This window comes from Lepidothrix coronata, unplaced genomic scaffold (assembly GCF_001604755.1).
Source record: "Lepidothrix coronata isolate B3197 unplaced genomic scaffold, Lepidothrix_coronata-1.0 Scaffold7, whole genome shotgun sequence".
NCBI classification, from domain to species: domain Eukaryota; kingdom Metazoa; phylum Chordata; class Aves; order Passeriformes; family Pipridae; genus Lepidothrix; species Lepidothrix coronata.
Window position 1 is genome coordinate 5,501,678 of NW_016690187.1, and position 21,155 is coordinate 5,522,832.

At 41.6% G+C, this 21,155-nt stretch overlaps 2 protein-coding genes across 6 annotated transcripts; both read right to left on the reverse strand.

The window, feature by feature from the left end:
* Positions 1–952: 952 nt before the first annotated feature.
* On the reverse strand, positions 953–9,284 carry LOC108506803 (gamma-crystallin D-like). Its single transcript, XM_017834174.1, is given in 4 exon segments — positions 953–5,134; positions 5,585–5,593; positions 5,596–5,760; positions 9,242–9,284. Coding segments are annotated over 4 exon segments (315 nt in total). The 3' UTR covers positions 953–5,036.
* Positions 5,681–21,005, reverse strand: CUNH2orf80 (chromosome unknown C2orf80 homolog). 5 transcript variants are annotated; one of them, XM_017835148.1, is made up of 11 exons: positions 20,515–21,005; positions 17,754–17,913; positions 17,090–17,203; positions 16,181–16,262; positions 15,606–15,688; positions 15,371–15,458; positions 14,813–14,890; positions 12,818–12,905; positions 12,106–12,227; positions 11,311–11,435; positions 5,681–5,939 (listed from the first exon to the last, which is right to left on the reverse strand). In XM_017835148.1, exons 3-10 carry the CDS (start codon positions 17,128–17,130, stop codon positions 11,349–11,351), a joined length of 669 nt encoding a protein of 222 aa, XP_017690637.1. In that variant the 5' UTR covers positions 17,131–17,203; positions 17,754–17,913; positions 20,515–21,005; the 3' UTR covers positions 5,681–5,939; positions 11,311–11,348. The 5 variants fall into 5 exon arrangements, with proteins under 5 accessions (XP_017690637.1, XP_017690630.1, XP_017690647.1 ...); XM_017835141.1 differs by lacking the exon at positions 5,681–5,939 and adding an exon at positions 9,810–10,774 and having other exon boundaries at positions 20,886–21,005; XM_017835158.1 differs by lacking the exon at positions 5,681–5,939 and adding an exon at positions 9,810–10,774 and having other exon boundaries at positions 17,090–17,166.
* Between the last annotated feature and the right edge of the window lie 150 nt (positions 21,006–21,155).

Consider the following 21,155-nt stretch of genomic DNA (forward strand, 5'->3'; position numbering starts at 1 on the left):
AGTCATTCCTCAGAGATATGTAGCTGCTGTGTTTCTGGGCATGCACAGGCAAATCCAAACGTGGATAACAGGAGATCAAGTGGCACATCTAGGTGACTGCAGCTTGCTAGATGTGATACAGATTCAACGTAAGAGTGAATAGCCACTAGTATGTGTGGAAAAGTCAGTTTAGCAGGAATAAATCCACCTGGGTCCTAATTTAAAGTAGTGGTGCTGTGAGTCCTTCCTGCTTGCTAGGGCAGGAAGCAGAAGAGGAGTCCAGCCAAGTTCACCTCACTTCAACTCTACATGCAGGTAAGAAATAAACTCAGTGATGTATCTGGATTGCCACAGCAGTTGTGTGCCCTCAGTCTTCCTAGATGTTGATGCAGTAACTGGAAAAGGTTCTGGCTGAGACAGGGGAGCTGTTTCTGATCATGTTTTTCTTGCACAGTGGTAAGTGGGCAGGGTTTTCTTTTTCTTTTCATTTACTAAGATGATAAACTGTTTCAAAACTGTCTCTGACTTATATCTAGCACAGCAAAGATTTGCTATAGAAAAATACTTTCTGCTTTTGCATCAATGCCAATAGAGTTTTTGCAGGTGCTCAAGTGCAGTTGGATAGGCACAAGAGTATTGCTGCTACTGTGTGATGTCCAACACCTTAGTTAAAAAAAACCCAAACCAAAACCAACAAACCACAATCAAACCCAACAACACTTCAGTATCTTCATTTTTGGCATCAAACTTTCTGGACACTCTTCTTAATCTAGAAAGCATGCAGAAATGTGTCCTAATTTTAGGCTTTTTTCTACACCTATATTAATTCTCAGTTTCTTTGCTCCTTCTCAGATACATCCCATCAGTCTCCCAAGTCAAATTCCCTTCAGTCCATCTTGTTCCCATCCTCCTTATGTGTGACTTCTTTCACTCTACAGCTTGTGAGGACACGAGAATGCATGAGCTTTCAGCATTTGGACACAGAACAAATCTTAGCTAAGTGAAGCCCTGAACTGCATGTCAGTGAAAAAATAGCTGCATTATCCTATGCAGATGGAATGTATCTGGAAACTTGCTGTGGTGGTCTATGTAGCTCCTACTGGACAGGGAAACTGAGTTGTACATAAAGCTTACAGTACTCAAGAACTTAATTTTTCATGAGCATTGGAGGAACATATTCCAGCATCAAAGCTATTCCTAGGCCAAATCTCAAATCCTTAGTCTTTTGTTTGAGTATTGAAATATTTCACATCTTGGCAACCTCTCCCCTCTGAGTAAAATCCTTCCAGAGAATGAGTCTAGAAAGGAAAAGCTCAGATCTATTCTGGGCTGAAGTATTCAGAAAAAAAAAATCTATTATGAGACAAATATGCCTTTGTTTTTGGCTCAAACACATGGTGGTGTCTCTACAATGGGATGTGTCAGGTTGCCCCTGCAGTAGTCTAGTCACCAACTTTGCCTGTAATGAAGTAAGAGCAGTGACTGGGGCATGAGAGATGTAGTTTGGTTTTCGTCTCAGTACTAAATGTCCTTTTATAGCCACAGTGGCTTTATAAGACTGGTGAAGTGCTTTTATATATAAATATGAAATAATACACATACTATTAAAATAAAAGTTAATACAATTAATGCACTATGAGTCTTGTATGGTGATTTCATGAAGCTACAAATCCTCAGGGACAAATCTTTAGCTATCTTGTTTTTACACAGCTCTAGTTGTGCTTCTGATGGGTGTTGTAAATGGTATCACTCCTGTCAGTCTCTCTCCTGGAGGTGCTTCCTCAGGAAATTTCCTCAGCCAGGAAACACTGAAAGCAGACTGAAGGAAGACTGTGAATTTGAGTCTAGCAGTTTCTTCTGAATACCTGTATGCTTTCTTTGGATCAAAATTAACTTCTTCCTGATGGTTAATGCTAAGCAAATTGAATTCACTTACAGGAGCAACTTGTATGTGCAGGCCTGTGCTTACATTTCTCAAAGATCTTTGATGGGCTCAGAAGTGTTACACTTTTTTTTGTTCTTCTGTGATTGTGCTTCCTTTGTTCTATCTTGATCATGCATGTGGAGCCAGCTTGTCTTTTGAATCCCACATGGTCCTTCATAGTTTAATACTGTGGACACTGGGCTGGTAATGAAATTTAGAACTTGAGAGACCAGAGTAGGGGCAGCGATATGTGAATTCCTTATTGTAGCTACGAAGGCAGAGCAGCCATCACGGGCCAGATGGGCAGTCCAGGCAGTCAAGAAACTTGGCAGCAACTGCAACCATGAGTTGGCACTGAGGGAAGGGTAGATATGAAGCAAATATATGTGATATTTCCTTCAAACTTCAAGTCCCCAGGCCTTTTTAGCTCAAGAGGTTTTCTGATCAGGAGGTTTCTTCTCTCTGGTTAATAACTCTCAGTGGATTTGTCTTCCAAGAAACCATCCAGCTTCTTCTTGAATCCTGTAGACTTTCACCTCCCAGGACCCTATGCCACAGATGAACTGTGCAATGCAGGAAGGGCTGTCGTTGATCTTAAACTCTGGAGCTAAAATATCTTTTTAGACAAATGGTGTTCATGGTCTGAGAAGTCTGGTTATTTACATCTGTTCCAACTGTTCTCAACCAGTATGCTGTTATGACAGCTGCTTTTACATGCAGATTGACTGCTTTTGCACCCCAGAAAAACTCGAGCACAGGAGTAGTCTGAAAATAGCAGTGTTTGTGTAGAGAAACATAGCCTGCATGCCAGCAACTGTAGTGCCTGCTACCAACAGTAAAGCAAGCTGCAGGAAGCTAGAAGACTTGTTAGTGAAAACTTGGATACTATCTGTGAATTCCCCATGTTTCTCTCCTCTAGCACCATTGTTCTTAATGTCTGCTTGAGATTCTCTGAGCATTTGCAAACAAAAGCAAGAATAGCCCCTCAGTGGTCCTCGAAAACTAGGAATTGCCATCATTTCTGTCTCAGGTGGAGACATTTTGAGAGGTTTAGCCACCCCCAAACCCTAGGATGCAGCAGAGTCTAGAATTCAGACATCCTACCTATAGCCTTGATCTCTGAATAGTTATTTTTGTTCATTCTTGCCTTTGACCACAGGAATGCCAGCATGTAATCTGCACATCATTGCATAGCCATAGTTCTCAACTGCACTAATTGGTATTTTGTTGCAGTATGTAGGCATGTGTTAATTGCTGTCTGGGGAACTGGTCTGTTCTTTCTTTCTTTTATTCCTGCTGAAGACAAATGAAATATTTTGGTTCCCTTTTGTAAGCAAACAAGTAGATACTGCACCTGAATTGCTGTGTTCTTTTGCAAACCTGGGTTAGCACACTAACCTGAGGATGCTAACACACATATTGCTTACACTCTGCAGTTCCTATAAATGCACAATATTAGGAATTTGTGAGCAAGAGGAAATATGCTTTTTCACACCTCTGTCCCGAGACCTGAGTTGTTCATGTTCCATTTCCCTCTGGCTAAAGCATGGTGTTCTTATGTACACCAAACCTCTGCAGCAGCTGGACAGCCCACTTCATGCAGTAAAGGACAGGCGAGAGGGTAGAGATAGTGTCCCACGTACAAAAGAAAGGATGAGAAGGTCAAAGAATAGTTCTATTTTCCTCTCCAGTGTTGTCAGGGAAAGGCTGGAGAGGATCACTAACTGGCTATAACTGATGGGTCATGTGAGCTTGAAATAATGGCTAAATGAGGTCTCTGACATTAGCAAGCAGAGATGTGAGTTTTAAGCAGTCTACCTCACTGCTGTAAAAGTTGCTTGGTTCTATTCAAGGACTCCATTATCAGAATGTTTACTTGGCAAAACAAAATCAAAGCCTACCATTTAAAGCCCAGATGAAATGATTTAAAGTGAACATATACTAGATAAGATTGCAGAAAGTCGAGTAGTTCTGTGCTCTCTGCACTGCTTTTTCTTTCCAAAAGTCTCCAGAACCTTGCTGAAGAACAATAGTATATTTGCCTAGAAGAGGTATGTTAAGATGTGAGATCCCTTACCTGTATTTTGTTATATTTTATTATGGCTCTTATTCATAACTGCACAGGGTGCCTGCTGGCACAGGATTTGGTGATGAATAGTAGGCATATACATAATCACTTGAATGATAATTAAATCTGCAATAGACGTTTTCAAGCACAAGATGTTGTCCTGTTTCTAATCCACACCGGTATGCTTATTTAATTCTTTTTGCCTGCAGAATAGCCTGGCAATTGAGGGATTTGGCTCAATCTCCTATTGCAACAGATCAGTGCAGCTCTGAAGTTAGTAGAAGCAGGGTGATTGACATCAGCTAAATATCTAGTTCATGAAGTCACAGGTTCACTAAAACATGCTATGTATAAAGGTGGTGTGATTTAAGGATCTAGAATAATTAACTTTTGAGGAATCATCTGGAATAAGACTAGAAAGCTTTGCTAGATTGGTGGTAGCATTGGTGGAGCAGCTTGTTTGCATGAAGAATTTGATGTCAAATACAATGTTCACCATGTTGTGAGTTCCTCTGCACACTTCTGTCCTTTTCTTCCTCAGTCAGTAATTTACTGGATATAACTATTAATGGGATTTATTTTCTGTTCCACAGTACATGATAATTTAAATAACTGTTAAAGGTCCAACTGCATTTTGTTATCTCTGGTAAGTATAAAGCTGGAATTTATTGCTAAATCAAAGTTTGTAAAACTAGAGAAAACTTAGATGAAAGAATCATACCTTTCCCAACACCTCCTCCAGGGTTAGCAATATACAGTTAGACCTTTAACAGTTATTTAACTTATCATGTACCATGGAACAGCTGGCTAACTGTGAATATTTTTTAAAAGTATCCCCCCTCTCCCCTTAAAATGTGAAAGAAATAGTATTTCCCTTGGGACTGTAAAACTTGAATTTGTTTGTAGTACTGAAGAAAGATTTGTTTGAACCAGAATTTTGGAATGCATTCACTATTTACTTAGTATGTGAGCAATAACTGAGTGCAAGTCAGCTGGCCTCTGCAAAGAGACAGTTTTTGGCATTTACTGCACTGCAATCAAGGGTACCTCTGTATTCCCTAGGTTTCAGTAAATACTGTCTGCCCTGAAGTTATGCATTTCATACAACACCCAAGAGCCACCTAAGACATTGAAGGAGGAGATCTCAAGGAGATGGACATAGCCTGGGACAAATATCAGTGAGCTGATTTAACATGTTCTGGTGTCACTGAATCATAAGATAGTGTGGACATAAGCAAGTTGCATACATCAGCCCACAGCAAAAGTTTACGTCAGCTGGCCCTGCTGGCCCTTCCCTAGGTGATGTGAAGATATTCTCTACCTAGGAATAGTGACACAACCTTTTTTTGCATCTTCAAGTTATGAAAAGACCCTGGAAATAGCACTGATTAAACAGATTATTTCCTTCGTGTCCAATGAAACTTTGCATTGCCTTACTGAACTTTTCCTGACTCTTGAGTTGCTTGAAGAGACTGTAACTGTATTCTTAAAGGATAAACTACACCCAGTTTCTTAAACTGTGATCCTCTGCCAAGCAGAACTCACTTGTAGCGTTACATGGCAAGACCCGATGGAGTTGCTGAGACTGAACCACTTCTGGAAGTCAGAATTGCCTCCCTTTTCAAAAAATACTGATGTCCTGAGTAACTGAGGCTCTTGTAAATTATCCAGCTGCCTTTTTTCACCTGGATGGAATTGCTTTCTTTCACAGAGGGCTGCAGGTCAAGGTGGTCACTGCTACATTCATAGCAGTGGCCCCAGAAGCTCTTCTCTTCATAAAGAAAATGATCTGCAATATAAACATTTGCAAAGACTTATCCTGGTGTCTGTGTCAGAGCAGGGTACTGACATACTGGGGTTTCCACTTATCTCTCCCATTTCTGATAGTTTGCTGAGATGAAAGTTGAGAGCTGTGTGCAGACACAGACATTGTGGTTGCTTTTGTACACCATAGTCCTAATGCAGTATCTGCAAAGAGTAATACAGAAGAGACTATTCTAACCTGTGGAGAGGTCTCATGTTTTGTCTTTTTTGTAGTTATGGCATTTATTACATTTACTATGGGACACTTATTTTTTCTGGGGTTTGGGCTGCATTTGCTGATGCTGTGTGCAAGTGAATTATCGTGTAACTATGGGGTAGACTACACTTTCAACTGCTATCAGCTGTTGCATGTGGTGCACCTGACCCAATGTGGGATAGGTACAAGCATATATATATAAGTGTGTAAGAATGGTTCTTTACAGAACCTCCTTTGCCTGAAAGCTATTGGACTCACCAGACCCGAGCAGTTTCTGGTGTGGGTCTGTTCCTATCCTTCTCCACCCCCTGTTGGTTACCCCTTGCCTAAGTTTGTCCCAATCTTTCCTTTTTTGAGAGCAGGTGAATTTTGCTTCAGTTTCAATACTTTGTCACATGCCTTATCCTGGAGACAGGAAAAGTTTCATTCTCATGTGGTGTTGTTACCCTTTGCCTACTAATCCCTTGTACTGTGTACAGATTTTAGCATAGGCGTGTTAGGAGGAAATAGCAATTAAAACTTTCATCCTCTTCCTGGTGTGTGATTACCTGCTGCATTAATCCTGAAGACTATAAATATTGAAATCAAATGGTTCTTACTAGATGTTTGTCACTTATCTGAATTACTGGCTAACATTGTAAATCAGTTTGGGTCAGTCGCTTCAGTTTTTTCTCCTCGAAAGCCTGTCTAAAAATTCAAAGGGAGGAAATGGCGTTAAACTCAAGTTGCTCTCTATCTGGAACCCAGAAGAATTGTTGTTTAAGGCTGAAGCAGAGTGCTTTAATACTAAAGGACAGCTAGTAGGTTACAGAAAACTGTATTTCTCTGTTTTGGAACTTTTCATCTGTTTTCTTCTTGTTTGGTGAGGGCTGGAACAAACCTTAACTTGTTCTCTTCTGATTATCATTTTCTTGCACCTGAATCTTAGACTCTTAAAAAACAAACTGCTTCATGTAATATGCAAAGCTGGTTATACAAATGTCTTATATCAGCAGTAGGTGAGGCTTCAGATCAAAACTACTGCACTCCAAAACCAGATTTACAATCTTATGTATTTGAGGGAACTCATTCAAGCATATGAAGAACTTGTCAACATGATTCATCAGGAATTTGGCATGCAACTAAACACCTTTGTAGATCTAATTTATTTAAAGAGCTCTGTTTTCAACTACATGGTCTCCACCTCCAGTGGAACAAATGAGTGTTTGTGGCTGTAAGGAGGGAGGGCAGGGTAAAGTTTGGGAGACTTAGTGGAGCGCAGCTCCATTTACACGATTTCAGGCCAAAGAAATGGGCTTTCAGTGCTGAGCAAGAAAGGAAAGAGAAAGAGAAGGGTGTATTCTGGGGAAATGGATGGGGGGGATATCAAACCTCCACCTTCACAGCCTTCCATCACAAACCACTTAACTGATATTGTTTTTAACTGTATCCATATTAAATGACAGGAGCTAATGTGCACTCACCATTTCCAAACAGGTTAGATACCCTCCTGTCCTATTTAGTATATTCAACCCTGTTCTCCCAGACTTTCTGTGTTACCTCAGACCACATGCCTTCATTCTGCTGGATTTCCTTGTCATAATGTTTGGTTGACTGTCGTATTTGACTTTATGTATTGCTGGTACTACTGTAAGTACACTGTTCAGGGCTTGATATTTGTCTGCTGGCAAATCCCCATGAAAGGCCATGAAGTCTAGGCCTTGATGCCTTTGGGGACCACATCATACACTTTCTTCACTTAAATGGACTATGTGTTTAGCACTGGCAGTGGAAATACCTGTGTGCAAGTACCTGGCAGATCACTTCCACAACAGCAGGTGACCTGGTGACAGTGCAGGATTTGGCACTTGGTGTTCCCTCTGACTCTGCTTTGCTGCAAACAAACTCTCTTTTGGAGCCAGCCTGAGCTAGTTTCTTTTTTAAGCACCTCTAACCATTCTTAAATCTTTCAACCATGACTCCCCTCGTGAGGCCAGCATCTTTTACAGTGTTTTACAGGGATGGAATGTATCTGATTTTCTTATAGATTTCACTCTTTTATTTGCTGTTGCTCCTGGCTGCCTCTTAAAGATAAACAGTCCTGTGCACTTGACTTTCCAACCTGACAAACTAATGCTTTTAAAAAGAGATTGGTTATATTTTTGTCCTACAGCTAAACCAATCTGTTGGAAAAAACAGATATTTTGCCATTCCGCAATGGATGCTAGATGTTTCCACATGACCTTTTGGCTAGGAAAAAGCTCTTCACCATAATAAGTGAGAATTTTCAGGACTAGCTAGAGAATCAGTAGTGACATGTCTAAAGTCAGGATTACTGTAGCAGAAATGAGGGGGAAATTTGGGCTTGCTTGCATGGGCAGTGCTCTAGTAAGTCTGGAGTCTAAAGACTGACTCACTAATTCTTGTGGAGCAGTTGAAGAAGTTAGCATCTCTGGTCTGGCAGACAGTATGTCTGTGCCTCAGCTGCTGTGCTGTTCACAGTCAAGAGTGTTAGAGTGAAACCATCTGATTTCAGTGTCATAAACTGGGCTATGAATTGCAACACCAAGCTTACACCGTAAGTACTGCTGCTGAAGTTGACCTCTGGGGTACAATAGGCAGCTCTTAAATTGCCAAAGGAAAAGTGGATAATGCCCTGTTGAGTTCCCCACTTGCCTCAGTACTGTATTTCGAAAAAGCAGACCAGGAATGGCCTCTTACTTTTCTCACTGTGGACAGTATTGCAGTGCAATGGTAGGCACTAAATATATGCATGTGACAACTGGTGCTAACTGTGCACATATGATCAGAAGTCTCTTCTGGTCCTGTAGAACAAATTCATGACTCTGCATTGCATCTGAGCTCTGAACTATGTCCATCGCTTTCTGCGTAGCTGAGAAAAGAGTTTGAAGTTGTCCTGACTAATTGGTCGGTTGCAGCAAGACCTTGATTATTCAGGAGACAATATAGCTCAGGAAAGGAGGAATTTTCAGTCAAGGTGGCAGAAGGCTATCATTCATCAGTCCCACAGTGCCCACATCTACAAGCACCTTTCAGCTCCCTAATTCTGGCTGTCTGAACATGTGAGCAGCAAACCATCTGATCCTCTGGGCTTGAGTTTTGTGTGCAGACAATCAGATACCAGCCAGCCAACAGAAGAGGGAGTAGCGAAGGGGCAGGGACTTGCACTCTGAAAATAAAACACTGTTTTTCTGCTTATTAGCATAGTAAGATTTCTGCTGCTTATTCCTCTTAACTCCACCAATCTCACCTATAAAACCAGGAAGTATTATTCGAAGAAAAGTGAAGGCCATGGCAGTACTCCATAGCAAAGACAGCACTGGAATAACAAGGCTAATCACCTATTTGTTAAAGTCTTACTGTTTATTTTATTACAGGTCAGTGAACAAAAAACAGTCATGAGATGTTAATCTCTCTGTCTAGCTGTTTAATCTGAACCACCCCCTTACCATTGTTCTCTCATGTGCTCAGCAGCAATATCCCCTCCTCCCCTCTTGTAGTGACCTCATTTCAAAGGACAATTTCTCTCTGTTTTGGCTTTCCAAGGGTCAGACTGGTGCTGTTTGAATTGGGAGGAAATTTGCTCAGGTCCTGTCACTGGCCTACTGTTCTATGGAATTTGTTTGCAAGAACAGAAGCCTCTGCTCAGAAGCTGATGGATGCTCTGAGCTCCAGGAAAAAGCAAGTGCTGAATATGACAGGGTAGACCTATCTCAGCAGTGAACACAGACAATAGAGGAGAGGTAGGAACTACTAAATAGGATTGGATAGTGTGTTCCAGCAGTCTCCCTTCATGCAGAGTGAACTAACCAGGCCAAAACAGCTGATGCTGCAGAAATTCTTAAAGAGTTCCTGTGTAATATAGAAGGTGATGTTGCTGTTTACCTCAGGTCCCCCCTGGCCCTCTCACCTGACTCCTTAAGGCCTAGAACTGGGGCTTACATGGCTTGAAAGGAAAGTGTGGGGATGGATGGTACGGCTAAGAAGCCCCATCTATATCAGCACAAAGAGTCACTGGTTAATCTGTAATTTCTAAATGTATCAATCTGTAGTCAGGGCTTTCCCCAGGGACAAATCAGAATTGAAAGGACAGGTGATTTTAACAGGAAATTTGTGATATATTAAAAAAACAAAACACTGTGAACCTGGTAAGCTGAAAGCAAGCTTTGAGTCCATGAGGAAGTCTAAAAGACCCTTTAATCCCTGATTAAATTTAACCATTCCCAGGCTTTCTTGTGTAGTGCTGTCTTTTGGCATCTCCATAAATAGGCTCAGTGACTCAGAGCCAGCAGAAAGGAGAAAAATGTTTTTGCTTCACAAATGTTTATTGGTTTTTCCTTTACCAGATACTTTGTGTTAGAGTACAGGACCATCTCCAAGAGATGGGTTAATGCAGCTGTCCAATATATGACCCTACTTTGGATAACTGTCTATCCCCTGGCTACAAGTATCTGGGAATCTTCATTTTTATATGTAAAGAGCCCTAATGAAGTCTCTCTACCCTGCAATTAATGTTAAACGCACCTCTCAGCAGCAAATACTTCAATCCCACTGAGCCCTGAAATTTCTATGGAATTAGGTAGAAGGAGTCTAATACAAACATTCCATATTGTGTGCTCAAGCTTCGTGACAGAGGAAGAGAGGGATGTGGAAGGAGAACCACATCCAGCTTATATTCCAAGGTGGAGTCAGTACAAGGATGAAAGTTGACAGCCCATCTAGGAAATGGGGAGTGTTCTTCGGCAACACAGCATGGACATAACAGAGGCAAATCATCAGAGACCTACAAATGGGGATTGGAAGACAGACTTCAGTGCCACACTGGCACTGCAGGGAGAGGCTTTTTCTTTAGCTGATCCCTTTGCTGAAATAAGAAAGCAGGATGGTTAGAGGGGAGAGCTGAAGAAATTGTGATCATCCTGAGAGGCACAACCCACACGTCACGTGCAGGGACGCTCATTCCTGCCCAACACTGGATCATGTGTGGGAGTTGCAAAGCACTGTGGAAAAGGGGAAGTATGTATTCCTGCCCCTGAAGTGCTGCATCCTCTCTTTGCCTCTGTAAAAGTAGCATGGTGCATTGAGAATCAGTAGGGATGCACTGGGAAAATGTAAGCTCCCAACACACTGGCAGAGGAGCAGGAGAGAATTGACTAAGGGAAGAGGAGTGAATGTCTTGGATGTAAGATATGATGGGTGGGAAGGAAGGAAGGAATGACTGCTAAGATTTAAAAACAAACAAACAAACAAACCAATCAACCAAAACAGAAGTTGCAAATGTATTACCAAAGCTAAGATAGAAGACATCAGTTAGCTCACCTACAACTAAGTGAGGTATGTGAAGTCTAGGTTTTTTGTTATGTCTTTGCTTCCTTTGCATTCCTCACTTTTGAATCTGTTCCAGGCTTCCTTGGAGAGATTCCTTGTTTTGCTTCTGTAGCTCCCTGCAGGATGCAAATGTTAATAAGCACAAGCACAGCAGGCAGGGCTGAATCCATTGGGAGAGATGGGGACTGCATGGCAGATCAGCTTCCCTCCTGCTGTGTGACATGTGATGCATGTTGAACTCAGGGCTGTGGGGGAGCACCCTTACTCTAATTCATCAAATCCAGCCCTGCTGCTGGAATGTTTTCTTAGCTCTGCTGCTCAGTGGAGCTGCGGCAAACAATAGGCTTTAGCAAATCAAGGTCAAATAGAAAGGCGGAACCTAAATCATGAACATGCTGGGCTAATCTGACATTACTGGGTTCTTTATGGAGTTAGGTTTTTGTTAATTTTTATAACAATAGGTTTGGTTTTTTTAAACCTAAATGTGAATATGTTTTTCAGGGATATTAGCCAGGACAGTGCTTTCCATGTATATATTGAATATTACTGGAATTGACTTTCCAGCTCATGAGTGACACCTCCTGTTAACAGCTTGCAGTCCACTTTAGAATTGACACTATTTTATAAACTAGTGCTGCTATGAAACATCTCATGCTAAAGAGAACTGAGAAGGGCAGACTCGAAAGGCTTTGTGGGCTCCAAGTGGCCTGAAGTGGCACTCTGTGACATCCAGTGATAGTGTTGCAAACACTATTTTACTGCCTTGTGTGAATTCTTCAGACCTACTTTGTCAATGTGTTGCTTTCCTCTGGTCAGTGGGTCTAGTTGCTTGTGGTCCTTTTTAGCTCTTCTCCTTGCTGAACAAGGTCCTTGCTTTTTATGTGCTGTTGCTGTCTGGTACTTGATGCCTTGGGAGAGAGAAAGAGCCTCATATCATCTTGGGCTTACAGAATGCCACCAGGCTGGTTTACAGACCTACTGCATGGGCTCACTTGCAGTCATCTCATGATTGGAGGAAGGGGTTCCAGCTTCAAATTCTCTAATGCTCCTGCAGTTATTCTCATTTTTGCTGCACTTGGAGAAGAAACAGGCAAGTTGTAGGTGGCTCTTGCTGGCCAGTAGCATAACTGACCTTTGCAAAAGTTCTAGTATTAGTCCAAGCTTAAGAACAAACAAGTGATGGATAGACATGAAGGCTGATTCTACTAGAAACATGTAATCATATTTTTTACCTCAACCTGAGCAAAATGCACCTTTTGCAATTGTAATGAACCTCAGGAGCCTGAGCTAGATGCCATTTCTAGGCTACAATGAGAAAACCCCTGTACCTCCCCCCATGCCCCAACAACAGAAGATGCACAGACCGAGGTTTTCACTATCCTTTCCATGTGCAGCTATTGGAGCTCAGCAGGCTGTAACTTGGTGGCTCTGCTAGGCCTGGTGCTGCTCTGTGTTCCCCTGCCCTGGCCTTGTAGGAGTTGGGGTGAAATGTACTCACTTTGCTTCCAGACATACTCTGCAGCTTCAGGGGCAGTCAGCATGGCAAATGGATGCAGGGAGAACCTGAAAGGTTGAATCCAATGGTCCTGAAAAGACAACAACTCATAAATAAGTGTACCTGCAGAAACTATGTGCTAAGACAATGGACATACTCTTCTGGTCAGCAGAAACTAAGGTAACTGCTTCAGCAGTCCTGATGGATAAATGAGCACCATTTATAACCTCCACCCTAAATGTCACTAGGATGTGGCTTAGGCTCCCTAAGTACCTATATATCTTGGTAAGGCTAGTGCTTGATTTCCAAGGAGATTCAAGCCAAGGCTTCAAAAGTGATGAGGGGTAACAGGAATCTCCACCATTTTACTTCAGTAGGAAATACCCACAAAAACTGAATTTTCAGATGGGCTGTATTCCATCTCTTTGAGTCCAGGACTCTTAAGGAAGCATAAGTTGAGCTCCAAGAGTTACTGTTAGTTTAAAACAGTATGTTTAACCTCTTAAATGAATCAAGGCTTTGCAAAATAAAGTATCCTTAGCTTCCCAGCTCAGCAAAGCATTTTTGTTCCTTTCTCATAGGTTGGGAATGATCTTAAGCCCATGAATAAAATGAAGCACTGGTGTTGGCTGAAACAGAAACTGGAAATCCTGATAACAATGGTTTATCTTCCTCTTTAGAAATTTTTTTAACTTTGCTACCTTGTGACCATTAAGGAAGTGTCTCTGAGTCCATGAGGGACAGGATCTAGGCAAGTGCACAGTAACATGAGATGTCTTTCTTTGTCTCTGCTTGCATAACATCAGAATATAAATCAAAGCTAAAAATACCACTAATAACCTCCCCTCCTCTCAAAGAAAAAAACCACCAAAACTCAAGCAAAACTCAAACACCTCACCATGGGAAACAGCATGAGTAGCTGGAAACCTTTCAAGAAAATATCACTCCTCTGCAGTGTATGGTGAGCACTCAAAATAGAGATTTCTAAAAATATCCTGGGTTGGAAGTTCCTAGAGAAAAGTACTCCTGTCCATAAGAAGCAAGACAGTAAAAATATACAGTGTAATATTCACAGCAAAAGGAGAGACAGCTGATCCACCCACTTGTCCCAGGAGCAGAGAAGAAGATCCCTCCTTCTAAATAACATATTGTGAAATGCCCTTACGTGGCATCTAGTGACATATCTAGTGCTTGACATGGAAGAATTAAACTAAGAGAGGTTACAGCCAAGGCTGTTCTGTTGCATGTAACTGTGAGCTGGTGTAGCTCTGCCCTTTCTGGACACCGGGTGGCAGTCTGTCATTAATAGTACAGCTAAGCATGACTGAGGTAAAAAAAAAATAAAGTGCACTGTGAATTACATGTGAATCACCTGTTATAGTCTGACTGCAAGTCCACATCAACTTTTAATGGTTGCTTGGGAAACATCAATAAAGTCTGTATTACTGAAAAGAAAATCTATATATTCCAGTACAAATGCTTTTTCATTATGGACCTGGGTCATATGGAATACTTTCCTGTGACTTGAGTCATAAATTAAAGATTATAATACCTTTCCTGTTTTTTAAAGGGCAATTATATGACTAAAGATATATTGCTAGAGAAAGTTGCTCTGAACACATGCCAGGCTGTATCTCAGAATTGCATAACCTCTTCCTCTACTCCAAACTAGTGGTAATTAGAGCACACTGGTGGGAATGCTCCTCTGTAAAGCATTATCACAAAGGTGCAGGAGCTGTGTTACATCTTAGTGTGGATGTGAGTAACTGGGCTGCACTTTTCTTGCCTCTCCCTGGCACACTGTAAGATAGAGAAGGAGGTGGTGAATAATTCAGCTTTTTGCTCTGTCCTAAGAGAGGGCTGGAGCTTGTTTGCTGTTACTAATGGGGCAAAAGGGGCAAATGACTTCAGTTTAAAATATAGCAATTTTTTTTGAAAGGCACAGATATTATAGGATCACTTCCTTTACAGATGCTGAAAAAACCCCAAATCACTCACATTTGCAGACCTCTGCCAGTGTGTTGCTGAGGGCCTCATGCTGTAAATCTCAAAGATCTCTTCTACAGGAATGCTGTTCTGCGAGCAGTAAAAGGTAAAAAAACAGGTAAAAGAGAGATTCAGCTTTCAGCAGTAGTATTCTTTCAAGTAAAGGAATGAAATCCAGCTCATATCCCCTTCCTTTGATCTCTGAAACAGCTTCCACATGAACTTCTGGTATTGTTTCATACTGCTGGTACAAATCTATTGAGATCTTGTTCTTGTCCTGAAACTTGCTTGCCATTTTGCACTTGGGTGAAACAAGTTAAGTAACATATACACACCTACTGAAACCGACTACTTTGTTTTCTAAGACTGCACAAAACTTAATGGCTACTTGATACAAATGGAATGGAATTGTAATATTTGCACTGTCTGTATACTGTGCTTTTGATGAACAAAGACATTGGGGATACAGAGAGTTTTCTATTCTATTCTATTCTATTCTATTCTATTCTATTCTATTCTATTCTATATGCCATAGAATAAAAGATACTGCCATCTTTCTTGTGCTCTTACCATTAATATTCCAGCGTATGAAGATAATATCATAGCTTCTCTCTCAGTTCGGTTGGGATATGTGTATTTGTTGCAAGCTGCAAAGCTCCTGTATGGTGTTTTGAACAAGAAGATTATTATTCTGGTGTTATAAATGCAAAAAGTAGTCCTGGGGTCGATTCACTGCTGCTTTTACCTCATTTTCACACTGGTGTAACCCACCGCAACAGCAGGACCTCAGCTTTTCAATACTCACATTTTCTCTCTTGTCAGTGCAATCGGAGCATCCAAGTCACTAAGCCACAGTAAAGCAACACTGAGGGCTAAGTTGTAATGGACCTGGAAAGACAGAAGAATCTTATTTGTTTTGTTTGACTGGAATTGCTTGACTGAGGGAAGACAGAAAGACCAGGGTAATGCAGGGAAACCTGAGCTGTGCCCAATATTGCCTCAACTAACTGGGTACCTCACTTGTTGTAAGACACTTGATGAGGTTTCAGAGGTTTAAAATGCATCCAGGAAGACTTTCTGTTTTGTTATGCACCAATAGACTTGGCTTGTGAAGAATAATCTTTGGTTAGTTGACTTAACTTTATCAAATGTCTTCTGTGAATAGCTTTTTCTTGGTAAAAAAATCAACAAAATCTTGAATTATCTTGGATACATTATACCCAGGTGCTATTCACAGCCAGTTTAGGTACTCATTTCAGTAATGGGCTGCTATTTATCATTGTAGGGATAGGTTATTTAGCTGTACCAAATAGCCATCCTTCAGAATTCTCAGGAGCCCCGCAGTTAAAGAGGATAGGACGTAGGAATTCTGGTGATTACCATGTCATCTAGAAAGGTGGGTGGCCTTTGTCCTCTTGGATCAAATTCTTTTTCTCGTAGTCTGATGCCAACATAATCTCCCCTTAAAGCAAGGAAATAACTCTAAATTACAGCTGGTTCTAAGCAAACCAGTGCATAGGAAATGTAATAGAGGACTTTAAAGATACTGCAAGACCAAGGCTAAATTCACTATGATTCAGGGCTAGGAATCTGCTGTAGGATTTCTCACAGATAGTTCCCAAATAGGAAAGCTGTTAGTTTTTTGCATCTCTGCTAATCTTAGCTTCTTTCAAACCACACTACTGTCTTCTCCAAAGGCTCCAAAATAGGAAGAAGAAATATGAAACCATTATTTAAAGTCTGGGGACTCACAGAAGAATTTCACTGTACAGAGAATGAAAGAGATGCTTCACTGGTGCTTGTTCTTCTCGTTCAAAGGAGGCCTGATTCTGCAATCTTTCCTCAGATGAAATACTACAGATCCATGCCAGCATTCCTAGAGAAGATGGGCACAGGAGTTGTGTGGAATAGAGGGGACACTGCTTACATCCCTGAGGAGTTGTCTGCTGGACAATCCTGCATTGAAGAGCATGAGACACTGCAGCATGAACTAGGAGACCCCTTACAGACAGCAGCTGCCCTGGATGCATTGCAAGGGGGGAATTCTGCACCTCTCTGGTTGCTCCACTGAGCAAGTTCTGGGCTGTGATGATTCTATTGTCCCATGTGCAGTCAGGGCTTACACTGCAGACTGCATGCAAGAAATTGTCAAAAGAAGTCTGTTTACACTTTCCAGCAAGAGAAGACTAAGGTTTGAGAGTTGTCATTCACCTAGTCATACAACTCTTTGCAATGAAAACAAGCCAATCTCTAGTGCAGTGAAAGCAGTTGTGGGCAGTTATTACTTACAGAAGATTTTCAATCTTTTTCTTCAGGTGTTTTCTTTCCATATTCTAGTTGTCATTGTAGCATAAGCTGAATGGGATCTAGGAGAGAACCAAGTGTCTCTGCCAGTGAACAAATCTCAAAAACAGATAAAGAGAACGTGACACTTGGGAGACCCCCTACAAAAACCTAGCCAAAATAATTTCCAAGGTAGGATTAAAATAGAAACTGCCAAAAATTTAGTCAAGAAAGAAGACAACATGAACAGTACTGAGAGTGATGGTAAAGAGTTTCGTAATGGGAAATGGGCAGAATGAACCCATTTAGAATAAGCATCAATCTTGAGCATCAGCTTGCAGGCTGCCTGCATCCCCAACGTAGTGATGTATATCTCTCATATAATGCAAGCTATTGACCTGCTGCTGCTTACAGGTTTCTTAGCACAAGGCTTGCTCTCCCCACTGTGTGTCTGTTAACCAGATCTATGTGGTAGAAACAGGGAAGAGGACAGGCTGCAAGATGAACTAACAGCAAAGAGATAAGCCAGCACCTGGCCCACCAATATATTGTAACATGCACGTGGAGCACGTGCTCCACTCCTTTGCTCCATAATATACAAACTCTCTGTTGCTGAATATTGTCCCCCTATTCTACCTCTCATACATGTAAACAAGAAATCATGCACTACCTGTGTCAACTTTTGCAATAGGCCTCAGGATCTGGGTTTGGAGCCTCTCTGACTTCAGGTATTTATGAGGAGGATTTCCCTCTTGATGTTGTTGTTCCTTTCTTGCCTCTGTCTTCCTTTGTGTGCCAGGGAAATTAGGCTATGGCTTCATGCAGGACTGCTGCTTAGAAACAATGTTGCTTAGAAACAATGCTGCTGACCTGAGAGAAACTGAAAGAAAAAAACCCCAAACAACAAACCAAAACCATCACAAAGAAGAGGTTAAACCTGCACCTTCAGCTTGGGTTATCAGTTTCAAGCTGGATGATCCTAATACACTTCTAGGCATTGAGTTACACTGCTGAGTGGCTAGTTGGAAACATAAAAGACTTGCTAACAAGGGAGGCAGAAACTATTCACCAGGTTTTCTAACAGATCTAATTCCTTGTAAAAGAAGATACCAGCTTCTACTGTTTCAGCATTTCACCAAATGGAATGGTGAAAGACTAGACCTGATACCTGCCAAGAGCCCATCTACAGTTCCATTTCCAGCATTTATGGCATATAGCAAGGATGCTGCTACTTGTTCTTTCATCTATGTTATGTTTTTGCTTACAGTATTGAGAGAAATTCTAACAGTCAGAAAATCCCAACATGATGTTCTAAGCCCCACTGTTGTCCTTCCAATGGAGGCAGGGCACATCTTGCACGGGATTGCTGATGGTAGCCAATGTATCATGATGACTAGGAAGTCAGTGAGAAGCTATTGGATTTTGTAGATTAGGAAAGTTTGCAGGCTGTAACTCTGAATGGAATGAGCTATCCCTCTTCTTGGAAATGTAATTTTTCTGTTATTAACTGACTTCCTAGTAAAAAATAGGAATGATTTTATGAGAATGATCATAATGTTGCCCCTCTTTGTGAAGGCCCAAGAAAACATAAAAGGAAATGTATTATCATGAGACATAGATGTTTTCCAGGAAGATGTCTACTTGGTATTTGTAGAATTTGTGTTATGCTTTCTATTCGTTATTTCATTTTCCATTCTCATTTATTCTATGGCAAAAGGAGCACCAAGCTTAGCACTTCCCACCTTTCATTCCAAGCTAGATTTGATTTCTGAGGGCATTGACCTGGCAGGCATCATGGCAATCGTGTCTCCAGTAGACCTGCTGCTTCTTGCTCTGAGAAACACAGATCTACTTCTTGCCAGGTGTAACCTTCCACCAGTTACACTTACACAGGGCTTATCTGCTGGTGTGGCCAGATGAGAGGGAAAAGTGACCTTCACAAAATAAACATAGTCATGCCAGGGCTGACCCCAAGTCCTACTAACCCAGCCCCTCTCCTGTTATGTAGCGAGGGTGATACCCTGATGAAGAAAGGGACTTTCCTGAAATGAGTCTGGTCCCTAGCCCTCAGATGAACTGACTCCTGCCATTTTCCCAAATGCAAGAAATGCTTCTGCATCATTGCAAGGCAGGGGAAGCCACTGTGTTTGTCCTCTTCCCAGGTAAAGATAAAATAGCAGCCACTAGTGGATGCCTGGGGAAGAGATGGAGGAAATGTGCTGGCAGGCATCAAACTTTCTCAGTGTATTTCTCTGTTCTCCAGTTCAGGACCTTCTTCAGCAAAAAGTGTTGCATTGGTTGTCAATAGCCCTTGCTTGTTTTTAACTTTCACAAACTTGTCCAATCGCTTTTTGAGTAAGTAAAATTGAAATTTTGAGTAATTGACATCTGCAATGTTTCCTGGCAAAGATTTCCACTATTTAAATAGAGAGTCTCTGGTTTCAAAATACCAACTGTTAATTTAATTTGCTGACCAGTGTGCTTAATAAACCTAGTAAAGTAACTTAATAAATTTAGTAAAGCAAGTTTAGACCCCTCAACTGTAGAATTTGTCACACATGCAGCATAGAATATGTCTTAGAGGACACTTATGTCTTTTTCCCAGACCACAGCATATTTAACAGCAGTGTATTTCCCTGGAGCAAGAAATAAAGCTACAGGCATCTGTGTGTCCCTGCAGAATTGTAACCCACTGCAGGTCTGATTTCAGGGCAGGTATAGAGGGTGTTTGGTCAATCTGCTACTTAATTAAGTTGCAGCGAATAAATTTATTTAATAATTGGCATTATTTAATGCTTATCAGCTAATGTATTAACAAATATCACATAAAATAGTAGGATTCAGGACTCTTGCAAAGGGCTACCATTCACATGCCTGTGGCAGCAGGTGTGATGTCCAGGTGTTAGAAAGATAAATTACTTGTTGGTAGAATTGCCTTGCTAAGGTTTAGGCCTTGACATGCTTCAATGATCTCAGCTCCAGCGGGACATTAAAAAAGTTTGGAGAGAAGGATGTACTACTGATAGTGGACACAAAGAATGCAGAATTTATGAGCCACAAAGACATTTGGCAGAACTCCCAAGATAAGGAAGAACCTAACAAAGCCAATTCATCAACTGTGCTGAAATCAGCCCCAACTAGGTAAAAGATAATTCTGGCAGGGGCACATTGTGACCGTTGACTCATGAAACCCACCAATTCAAAAGAAGAGTATATGGACTAATTAGCATAAGAAGTGAGGGAATCATTTAACTAATGAAAGATAGAATACTGATGAATAAGAGAACTAGGGAACTTGTAGCCAATGAACATTAATGCCTTTGTTTACTAAAACGTATAAATAGTGAAAAGTTTTGATAGTCATAGTGCTGGCTTTGTGGATTTGACCCCCAGCATTCCTTTCTGCGCAGAAATGTAAATAAATCAAATACCTTGACTCTATGTGGGGACCAGCCAATAGCACACGGGTTAAAGGAACCCGTTTGGGGACAATAGGTAGACACGTTTTCATCGGCCTTATTCTCTTGGCACCTCTGCTATAAATTGCATCTCCACTCTAAATCATTGTTTTTCAAATTATTTGGCTGCTTTTTCCTTATGTGTCATTTCCTTAAAATATTTAACGGCATCACACCAGCATATATAATGTCAGCTTCTTGAGGGCAAATTCAAGGGTGTCTGCAAAACAGTGCATTAACTTGGGCTGAAGTGAAAACTACATAAGAAAAAAAATCATTTTAATAGACAGTAAAACATGACTGTCAGGTGAAAGCTGCAAGCCAAGCTCTCTGCACGAACCAACCCTCATTTTTGGGTGAAATTGGCCCTTCAGAACAACCCCCGGGCTTTTCTGAGGCATTCCAGGAGCGGTGTAGCTCCGTGGGGACGGGGCAGGTGGCGGTAGCAGCGCCTCAAAGTTCGGGGCTTCCAGCCCGAAGGGCAGCGGGGCCGCGGCGGCCGGGAAGGCGCGTTTCGGGGTCCGCCTTCGCCGTGAGGGCGAACAGGGCACCCTCGGCCGGCCAAGGACGCCCCTCCCGCCGCCACCTCGCGGGGCGGGGCGAGGGGCGGGCTG

Coding starts and splice junctions, on each gene's coding strand:
- CUNH2orf80 (XM_017835148.1), bottom strand. CDS start 17,130: ATGGAAAGAAAACACCTGAAGAAAAAGATTGAAAATCTTCT. Junction 14,891..15,370: donor CATACGCTGGAATATTAATG/GTAAGAGCACAA, acceptor TACTGCTCGCAG/AACAGCATTCCTGTAGAAGA. Junction 12,228..12,817: donor AGAGTATGTCTGGAAGCAAA/GTGAGTACATTT, acceptor CTCTCTCCCAAG/GCATCAAGTACCAGACAGCA.